Source organism: Priapulus caudatus, unplaced genomic scaffold (assembly GCF_000485595.1).
Source record: "Priapulus caudatus unplaced genomic scaffold, Priapulus_caudatus-5.0.1 Scaffold581, whole genome shotgun sequence".
Lineage (NCBI taxonomy): Eukaryota > Metazoa > Priapulida > Priapulimorpha > Priapulimorphida > Priapulidae > Priapulus > Priapulus caudatus.
In genome coordinates, this window is record NW_014577642.1 from 58,456 (window position 1) to 69,859 (window position 11,404).

The window sequence follows — 11,404 nt, forward strand, 5'->3', positions numbered from 1 at the left end:
CCGATTTGATGGCCCTGGGTTGTCCGCAGGACAACACATTTTTTTTCTTATTTCGAGCACTGATGAAGATATGTATATTCATTCATCACGGTTAGACTGGCTACTGTTTGTACAGTATTTATACATGAGATTACATAGGAATACATTACAAGGTGCTGTGGTATTTATTGTTATGCTTATGAATCTTAGGGCTGTCAATGGTAATCAAATTATTTCGATTCGATGATTGATATATTTTTTTTCGATATTTCGATCCGATTCGAATTTAATATGTAATAAAACATGATATAGCTTTTGATATTGATACAGAGCGCGTGAAAGTAGCAGTAAAGCTCATACATAACTTATTTGAAGAATATACATGTATTGTATTTCTAGCTTATGATAACTATGAATTTTATACATCGCTGTGGCGTAAATGCAAGCATGGGCGAAGTAATTTTCCTGAATTCAGCCAGATTGACCTGGCGTCGCGGCGATGGCGAAGCAGCAGACTTGCTTTTCCGGTAGACAGATTTTATTATAGAGATCAGTGAGACAGGATAGCACACTAGAGACAATAGAACACCACAGTTATTGATTGTCTCTGTATACTTTATGATTATGATCATTATGCTTACTGTGTATGCAGAACCAAGTGTCTTTGAGTGGCAACATATCCACAACGTTGCGCATGTGTGTTGCCGTGAGAAAGAAAATTACAGCTATTCCTAGCTGAAGAACAGAAACTTCCATGAATTGCAGGTAAAAGGAATGTCTAATTAATTTGCAACGATGATAAATGTTGATGTTATATTGTTTGTTGTATACAAGTAGTTTAAATAAGGTTATGTATCAAAATTTTGTTAGGTAACTCTAGATGCATAAATTCATACTACATGTTTATTATTTAATTTTCAGCATATTTTATTGTAAAAATTGATAAAAACTACAGCCTATAAATCAATCTTACATGTTCCTCTATCTAGTATGTTATTTGTGACCAGTATTCCACAGGTTAGTTTACAGTGTGAGCATTACTGTGTATCTCTGTAGAATTTAATCCATCAAAAAAAGAGAATGGGGAGAATGCTAGTGAATGCCCCCACCACTGTGATATTCAGTAAAGCCACATACTTGTCCATTTCAGCCTGACTTGGGGGTACATGACGTTGCATAAGGCATGGTGTGGTGTGGTGAACTCGCTGTGTGTCGGTTTTTAAAACCGAGTACTCATAAATCAAGGTAGGTGTGGTTTGTAAACTTTGCGGCAAAGGGGGAAAGAAGACTCATTTATCAACACTAAAGGGGGCATGCTAAATTAAAAACCATAGGCAGCATTTGTCACATTTTTCCAACTGCAAAAATACAGATGTTTGGGTGAGTGCTTATAATTATAAGCTTTTAAAAACGATTCTGATATTACATACTGTAAGCCGCTTACAGGGCATTTAATGCGGTGGCCTGCATGTTCATCAATATGCATCGGAGCATATGAAATTTCCTAATTCAGATTTTCTATGCATAGACGGAGACAGGAATATCTGAAGGATCTGTTTCCAGATGGAAAGAAACGAGCGCACTGTACAAAACTAGAGACAAGCGGTTGCATGGAAAGGAATGATATGACGGCATATTTTTAGACTGGAAGGAAATGCCACGCAGAAGTTTGGCTCTCACCTGTCTGAATGGCCGATAGCTCTAGGTACCTATTCTGCATCTGAATAATAACGTTTTTTTAGCTAACATTTTTTGTATTTTTAACCCCCCCCCCCCGGCTCCCACCCCCCCGGCATTTGGCGGCATAGTTTTAGTAATATTCTTATCATGTAAATATGCTTAGGTTGCTCTTTGTGACAAACTCATTGTGTGTTAGCTTTTATCGAATGTGAAATGCTATGTGATGAAACATTTGATTCAGAAATACAATGGGCACGGCGTATTTAGTGGAGTCCTTCGAAGATACGTGAGATCAGAAAACCGTTGAGTCAAGGTCGCGCTCATCCAAGTATTAGAGGCTATCAAAACCTCGGCTATGTCACAACGTGTCATAAGGCGTGAGTAACAAGGCCTACACCTAGTTTATTCGTACACAAACTGTCGGCTAACATAATATATCAAAGCTACGTTTGGCACAAGTGGCACATGTAACCGTTAGGAATAAAATCTCCCTAAGCACTATTTTGTAGCATAACCCTTTGTTACATTTGCTGTGATATTTTGTCTCTGATGTGGAACCAGACTCTTTTATGCTGGCTTTTGCAGCCGATCAATTAGTGATAACGGGGCAGTTGTTGAGTTTCACTGAGCGTAAAATTCTAGCAAGGGCCGAGCATTGAAATGTTGTTACCGAGCATCTAAATTTTGAACATGGCAATCTCATATCTTCCCTGCCATGTCTCCTGAGCTTTTTAGCTCAAGCTGAAACGAAGTCAGATGCAGCTTGTAGAGTCGCATGATTGTCCGTTCGTCCGTGCATCTGTCCGTGCGTCCGTCTGTCAACAGTTGGGCACAAATTTTAACCGCTCGACGTATGGTCCGTTGATATTCGAACGTTCGGGGGATCGCGAAAGGACTCGGTTGTCGTAATTGGGGGGTCCAAAGGGTCAAAGGTCAAGATGTGTCATGTAGTGTGTGATGTACGGTGTGAGCTCTGGTAGTCAACTAAAGGAAGTTAACGAACATTTTGTTTCGGTTCGGTTGCGGTTTTCGGTTTTTGCTCTTCGTTTGGTTCATTCGGCTCGGTTATTTTCAGTAGGAAAAAATTAAAAATTGCTGAGAAAATGGGGAAATTTTCCCTCCATTTTGAATAATAATAAATAATACGCTATATTATAATGTTATAGCATTTATTGTGTTATTCATTGGCCAAGAAGAGGGGGAAGAACGGGCTTGGCATAAAATTTAAAAAGTGCTGAGCTGTTTGGCTCGCCATGTGCACGCCTCGCTAACTGAGAGTGGGTTGAATGTATTTCCCGGAACCGAAACGAAAAAAACCAACCGAACCGAACGGGAAGTACCGCGATACAGTTGAATCGCTGTTAATGTTACACCCTAACGTATAAGCAGCAATGCTACGTGTATTGGCTGAAAGAGGGGAGACGTGTGATCTTGCAGTAAACAGCATCTACGTGTATTGCTAATGTAGTGTGTGATGTACGTGTTGATCTCTGCAGTAACAGCATCTACGTGTATTGGCTAAATGTAGTGTGTGTGATGTGCGTGTGATTCTCTGGCAGTAACAGCATCTATCGTGTATTGCTAATGTAGTGTTGTGTGATGTACGTGTGATCTCTGCAGTAACAGGCATCTACGTATATTGCTAATGTAGTCGTGTGTGATGTACGTGTGATCTGCTGCAAGTAACAAGCATCTGCTGTATTGCTAAATGTAGTGTGTGTGAATGTACGTGTGATCTCTGCAGTAAGCAGCATCTACGTTTAATTGCTAATGCTAGTGTGTGTGATGTACGTGTGATTCTCTGTAGTAAGCAGCATCTACGTTGTATTGCTTAAATGAGTGTGGTGTGATTGTACGTGTGATCTCTGCAGTAACAGGCATCATACGTGTATTCTAATTGTAGTGTGTGTGATGTAGCGTGTGACTCTGCAGTAACAGGCTCTACGTGTATTGCTAATGTAGTGTGTGTGGATGTAGACGTGTGATCTCTGCAGTAACAGCATCTACGTGTATTGCTAATGTAGTGTGTGATGTACGTGTGATCTCTGCAGTAACAGCATCTACGTGTATTGCTAATGTAGTGTGTGATGTACGTGTGATCTCTGTAGTAACAGCATCTACGTGTATTGCTAATGTAGTGTGTGTGATGTACGTGTGATCTCTGCAGTAACAGCATCTACGTGTATTGCTAATGTAGTGTGTGTGATGTACGTGTGATCTCTGCAGTAACAGCATCTACGTGTATTGCTAATGTAGTGTGTGATGTACGTGTGATCTCTGCAGTAACAGCATCTACGTGGCGTCGACGTCGCACGTCTGGTGGCTCGTCCCCGTCCCCGTCAAGGACCAGGTGAAGCAGCTCGTCCAGCAGAAGCAGTTTGAACTCGCCCTGCAGCTCGTGGTGCGTACTGTCGTAAATTACAATTTGAATAATAGTCTATTCAACATACTGTAAAAAAAAAAAATTTTCAATGGGGTTCTAATTTTCGTAGATTTTGTGTGTCCATCAATCCACGAATTTATGTACCCAACGAAATATTTTGTACATATGTCAATTGCCGGTTCCGGAGCGGAGGCCCGCAAACCGACGCCTGCCGTCTGTGCGTACTAGTAATATATACTATCAGCAACCTCAAGTTAAAATGGAAAGAATTAAATCAATCTTCCTGAGTAATATGTTTTATCAATTTATATAAGTATTACCGATGCACGCGTCATTAACGGCAGGTACGAGTTCAGGTTAGTAATCTGTTTGTTGGCATTATTGTTTTTGTAAAAAAAAATTCTTGGAAGGCTTGATCCACAAATTTAAGAACCCACGAACATGTATTTTTTATTGAAACCACGAAAATAAGTGACTTTATAGTATTATGTTGCTATATACACGATATATGCTACCTTATCAGAATATGTAGACCATGTTTAGCGTATGGCGTATGGAGTGGTCTGGTGACGTATTAGCATGTGGTGTGGGGCAGCGATAAGAGAGAGTGAGAGAGCGGTGGCGACGGAACGGAGAGCAGATATGTACGGAATGTCGAGATAGATTGTTGAGTGAATAAATTGTCGAGTGAATAGATGTCGAGTGGATAGATTGTCAAGTATATAGAGTGTAGACTGGATCGTCGTGTATAGAGAACCGGCACAGGCGAGTCTGGCACAAAGGTTGCATTGAGATTTTGTAACACGTACTACAGACTATGTGCCACGGACCGTGCTAACTAGAGACTGCGTTCTGGGGGGATCCAGAGGACGGTGATGACGCAAAAGATGGGCATGTCCAGGCGGTCAGGACTCGCTTGTATTTCCTGACTTTGGAACTAATTTATCCAGTGGATAAGGAATATTTGTTCTACTTAAAATACACCAAAGTATTAAATATTGAAAAATTATCATCAAATTGCGATCTTTTCTCTAAGAAAAAATCTGTAAGAGTCGTTCTCCAAGCCAACCTTTACTCGGCGCTCAGTGTGCAATACTCCCATTCAGAATTGTCTGGATTGTGATTGCAGGAGCTGTCTGATGAGGTGGAAGAGGAGAAGAAGGAGAGGATACATCAGATACAGACGCTGTTCGCCTTCAATCTGTTCTATCAGCATCGATTCAAGGAATCCATGGATCTGTTCATACAGCTGGACACGGGTATGTGTAGGTCCTCTCCATGGTAGTGGTGCGAAGCGTAGTGGTGGTGGTAGTGGTGTGAATGGTAGTGGTGTGAAGCGTAAGATGCTGGGTTCAAAGTCGCAGAACTGTATTTCATCAAGAAAATTAATTGGCAGAAGCAATGCAATTAGTATGGCCTCATGCTAATTAACCTGTCCACCTGAGCAAGATGATGACGTCTTATTGTAAATTGTTGCTAGGTCAATCGTGCTATACCCGTTTATACGTGTATGTCGTCCACATGTGCATGTCAAAATATTGCCTTTGCAGTATTTTGTTATTAAACATATTGCTTAGAAGACCTTATCGCAATGCTGATTGATTTGAACAGCCTCTCGATCATGCCAAGTGGATGGGTAAATTACCATCTAACTGGCTGTTAGGGCCTTTTTACTAGTCTTGATTATTTTCTATTCTGTTTGCAGATCCGTCTCATGTTATCGGCCTCTTCCCAGGCCTGCTACCTCCAGACTTCAGGAGTCAGCTGGAGTATCCTGAAAAGCTTCCTGAAATCGATGAGTACTGGTAATGTTTATATACCTTTCCAAACACATCTATAAGAGGTGATGATACAGATAGGTATGCCTATGAAGATATGTCATATTCATTCATCACGGTTAGACTGGCTACTGTTGTACAGTATTTATACATGAGATTACATAGGAATACATTACAAGGTGCTGTGGTATTTATTGTTATGCTTATGAATCTTAGGGCTGTCAATGGTATCAAATTATTTCGATTCGATGATTGATATATTTTTTTTCGATATTTCGATCCGATTCGATTTAATATGTAATAAAACATGATATAGCTTTTGATATTGATACAGAGCCGTGAAAGTACAGTAAACTCATACATAACTTATTTGAGAATACATGTATTGTATTCTACTTATGATAACTATGAATTTTATACATCGCTGTGCGTAAATGCAACATGGGCGAAGTATATTTTCCTGAATTCAGCCAGATTGACCTGGCGTCGCGGCGATGGCGAAGCAGCAGACTTGCTTTTCCGGTAGACAGATTTTATTATAGAGATCAGTGAGACAGGATACGCACCAGAGACAATAGAACACCACAGTTATTGATTGTCTCTGTATACTTATGATTATGATCATTATGCTTACTGTGTATGCAGAACCAAGTGTCTTTGAGTGGCAACATATCCACAACGTTGCGCATGTGTGTTGCCGTGAGAAGAAAATTACAGCTATTCTACTGGAAGAACAGAAACTTCCATGAATTGCAGGTAAAAGGAATGTCTAATTAATTTGCAACGATGATAAATGTTGATGTTATATTGTTTGTTGTATACAGTAGTTTAATAAGGTTATGTATCAAAATTTTGTTAGGTAACTCTAGATGCATAAATTCATACTACATGTTTATTATTTAATTTTCAGCATATTTTATTGTAAAATTGATAAAAACTACAGCCTATAAATCAATCTTACATGTTCCTCTATCTAGTATGTTATTTGTGACCAGTATTCCACAAGGTTAGTTTACAGTGTGAGCATTATCTGTGTATCTCTGTAGAATTTAATCCCATCAAAAAAGAGAATGGGGGAGAATGCTAGTGATGCCACTGTGATATTCAGTAAGCCACATACTTTGTCATTTCAGCCTGACTTGGGGGTACCTGACGTTGCAAAGTGCATGGTGTGGTGTGGTGACTCGCTGTGTGTCGGTTTTAAAACCGAGTACTTCATAATCAAGGTAGGTGTGGTTTTAACTTTGCAAAGGGGGAAAAGAAACTAATTTATCAACAACTAGGGGCATCTAAATTAAAAACCATAGCAGCATTTGTCACATTTCCAACTGCAAAAATACAGATGTTTGGTTGAGTGGCTTATAATATAAGCTTTTAAAAACGATTCTGATATTTTACATAGCTGTAAGCCCTTACAGGGGGATTTAATGGCGGTGGCACTGCATGTTCTCAATATGCATGGAGCATATGAAATTTCTAATCAGATTTTCTATTCCATAGACGGAGACAGGAAATCTGAAGGATCTGTTTCCGATGGGAAAGAACGAGCCACGTGTGACAAAACTAGAGGACAAGCGGTTGGCATTGGGAAAGGATGATATGACCATATTTTTAGACTGGGAAGGAAATGCCACGCAGAAGTTTGCTCTCACCTGGTCTGATATGCCGATAGCTCTAGGTACCTATTCTCATCTGAATAATAACGTTTTTTACTACTTTTTTTTGTATTTTTTAACGCTTTTGCATAGTTTTAGTAATATTCTTACATGTAAAATCATGCTTAGGTTGCTCTTTGTGACAAACTCAATTTGTGTGTTTAGCTTTTATCGAATGTGAAATCTAGTGTGATGAAACATTTGATTTCAGAATACAATGCACCGTATTTAGTGGGAGTCCTTCCGAGATACGTGGAGATCAGAACCGTTGAGTCAAGGTCCCTCATCCAAAGTATAGAGCTATCAAAACCCCGCTATGTCACAACGTGTCATAAGGCGTGAGTAACAAGCCTACACCTAGTTTATTCTGTACCACAAACTGTCCTAACATAATATATCAAGCTACGTTTGCACAAGTGCACATGTAACCGTTAGGAATAAAAATCTCCCTAAGCACTATTTTGTAGCATAACCCTTGTTACATTTCTGTGATATTTTGTCTCTGATGTGGACCAGACTCTTTCATGCTGGCTTTTGCACCGATCATTAGTGATAACGCAGTTGTTGAGTTATCACTGAGCGTAAAATTCTAGCAAGCCGAGCATTGAATGTTGTTACCGAGGCATCTAAATTTTGAACATGCAATCTCCATATCCTCCCTCCCATGTCTCTCTGACTTTTTTTAGCTCAGCTGACGAAGTCAGATGCAGCTTGTAGAGTCGCATGATTGTCCGTTCGTCCGTGCATCTGTCCGTGCGTCCGTCTGTCAACAGTTGGGCACAAATTTTAACCGCTCGACGTACGGTCTTGATATTCGGAACGTCGGGGGGGATCGCGAAAAGGACTCGGGTTGTCGAATTTGGGGGTCAAGGGTCAAAGGTCAAGATGTGTCAATGTAGTGTGTGATGTACGTGTGATCTCTGTAGTAACTAGGAGTGTAACGATACATTTTGTTTCGGTTCGGTTCGGTTTTCGGTTTTTGCTCTTCGGTTTGGTTCATTCGGCTCGGTTATTTTCAGTAGGAAAAAATTAAAAATGCTGAGAAGATGGGGAAATTTTCCCTCCATTTTGAATAATAATAATAATACCTAATATTATAATGTTATACATTTATTGTGTTATTCATTGGCCAAAAGAAGAGGGACGGGGCTTGGCGTAAGTGCTGAGCTGTTTGCTCGCCATGTGCACCCTCCTAACTGAGAGTGGGTTGAATGTATTTCCCGGAACCGAAACGAAAAAAACCAACCGAAAACCGAACCGAACGGGAAGTACCGCGATACAGTTGAATCGCTGTTAATTGTTACACCCCTAGTAGTAACAGCATTGCTAATGTAGTGTGTGATGTACGTGTGATCTCTGTAGTAACAGCATCTACGTGTATGCTAATGTAAGTGTGTGTGATGTACGTGTGATCTCTGCAGTACACAGCATCTACGTGTATTGCTAATGTGTAGGTGTGTGTGATGTAACGTGTGATCTCTGCAGTAACAGCATCTACGTGTATTGCTAATGTGTGTGTGTGTGTGCATGGTTACGTGTGCATCTCTGGCCAGTAACAGCATCTACGTGGGCGTCGACGTCGCACGTCTGTGTGCTCGTCCCGTCCCGTCAAGGACCAGGTGAAGCAGCTCGTCCAGCAGAAGCAGTTTGAACTCGCCCTGCAGCTCGTGGTGCGTACTGTCGTAAATTCACAATTTGAATATATCTATTCAACAGTACTGTAAAAATCTTTTTCTGGGTCTAATTTTCGTGGATTTTTGTGTGTCCATACAATCCACGAATTTATGTACCGCCACGAAATAATATTCTGTCGTTATGTCAATTGCCGGTTCCGGAGTGGAGGCCCGCAATCGACGCCTGCCGTCTGTGCATACTAGTAATATATGCTATCAACAATCTCAACATTATGCTCGGTGTATAATGTACACATTGTAAACAATGTTCAGTGTGCGATTCATACTACAGCGTTATTTTAATTGTTTTTTTTTAAGTTAAAATGGAAAGAATTAAATCAATCTTCCTGAGTAATATGTTTTATCAATTTATATAAGTATTACCGATGCACGCGTTATTAACGGCAGGTAGTACGAGTTCAGGTTAGTAATCTGTTTTGTTGGCATTATTGTTTTTGTAAAAAAAATTCTTGGAAGGCTTGATCACGAATTTTAAGAACCCACGAACATTGTATTTTTTATTGTAAACCACGAAAATAAGTGACTTTATAGTATTATGCTTGCTATATCACATATATATGCTACCTTATCAGAATATGTAGACCATGTTTAGCGTATGGCGTATGGAGTGGTCTGGTGACGTATTAGCATGTGTGTGGGCAGCGATAAGAGAAGTAGAGAGAGAGCCGTTGCGACGGAACGGAGAGCAGATATGTACGGAATGTCGAGATAGCATTGTTGAGTGAATAAATTGTCGAGTGAATAGATGTCGAGTGGATAGATTGTCAAGTATATAGAGTGTAGACTGGATCGTCGTGTATAGACGAACGGCACAGGCGAGTCTGGCACAAAGGTTAGCATGAGATTTTCGTAACACGTACTACAGACGATGTGCCAGCGGACCGTTGCTAACTAGAGACTGCGTTCTGGGGGGATCCAGAGCACGTGATGACACAAAAGATGGGCAATGTCCAGGCGGTCAGGACTCGCTTGTTATTTCCTGACTTTGGAACTAATTTATCCTGTGGATAAGGAATATTTGTCTTACTTAAAATACACCAAAGTATTAAATATTGAAAATTATCATCAAATTGCGATCTTTTCTCTAAGAAAAATCGTAAGAGTCTTTCTCCAAGCCAACCTCTACTCGTCGCTTAGTGTGCAATACTCCCATTAGAATTGTCTGGATTGTGATTGCAGGGAGTGTCTGATTGAGGTGGAAGAGGAGAAGAAGGAGAGGATACATCAGATACAGACGCTGTTCGCCTTCAATTCTGTTCTATCAGCATCGATTCAAGGAATCCATGGATCTGTTCATACAGCTGGACACGGTATGTGTAGGTCCTCTCCTAATGATGGTAAGTGGTGTGAAGCGTAAGATACTGGGTTGCAAGTTGCGAACTGTATTTCATTTACATCAAGAAAATTAATTGTCGCAGAAGCATGCAATTAGTATGGCCTCATGCTAATTAACCTGTCCACCTGAGCAGATGATGACGTCTTATTGTAAATTGTTGCTAGGTCAATCGTGCTATACCCGTTTATACGTGTATGTCCACATGTGCATGTCAAAATATCGCCTTTGCAGTATTTTGTTATTAAACATATTATTTAGAAGACCCTTATCGCAATGCTGATTGATTGAACTGCCTCTCGATTATGCCAAGTGGATGGGTAAATTACCATCTAATGGCTGTTAGGGCTTTTTATAGCAGGGTTTTCATTATCTTTATAGTAACAGGCCGAAATGCTTTTGCAACAGGCAAAGTGGGGAGTGCGGGCGGTGGGTTTGGCGTACCCCCCCCAACATTTTTTTTACTAGATGCTCTGAGATGAAAATCTGGTGTATTCTGAGTTGCAGTAACAGACACATTTGGATTACAGTACTGGTCCTTTTTTTGCCAATTTGGTTTCTCCTGGTACATTCAGAGTTCACCAAGTTTTCCAAATTATGACGATTTAGCTAATTATAAGAGTTAGACAATTAAGTACGTAAATGCATTACTCAAAAACAAAACAATGGCTCCTTGTGCACATAAACATGCATACAAATATACTCAACTGATTTATTAGTAGTAGCTCATAAACACTTTCACTTTGGAGAATAATTAGAGCAAACTAAATTATTTTTTAAATTTTTTAAAATAATACTTGAGGCCAATTGTAACGCGCGCCAAAACAGCAGAGTAGACGGTCAATCGGCCGGTGGCGCGTTCCTAATGAGAACACTGTACTAGTCTTGATTATTTTCATATC

General features: G+C 40.1%; 1 protein-coding gene across 1 annotated transcript in view; it reads left to right on the forward strand.

Annotated features, from left to right (window-relative positions):
- The window catches only part of LOC106811843 (vam6/Vps39-like protein), a gene marked incomplete in the record, with an annotated part of 34,359 nt that overhangs the window by 8,647 nt on the left and 14,308 nt on the right, over nucleotides 1–11,404 (forward strand). Inside the window, 6 exon segments of the mRNA XM_014815566.1 lie at nucleotides 6,466–6,576; nucleotides 6,954–7,046; nucleotides 7,321–7,498; nucleotides 7,687–7,813; nucleotides 9,029–9,094; nucleotides 10,349–10,479. Of these exon segments, the coding sequence (XP_014671052.1) occupies nucleotides 6,466–6,576; nucleotides 6,954–7,046; nucleotides 7,321–7,498; nucleotides 7,687–7,813; nucleotides 9,029–9,094; nucleotides 10,349–10,479 (706 nt within the window).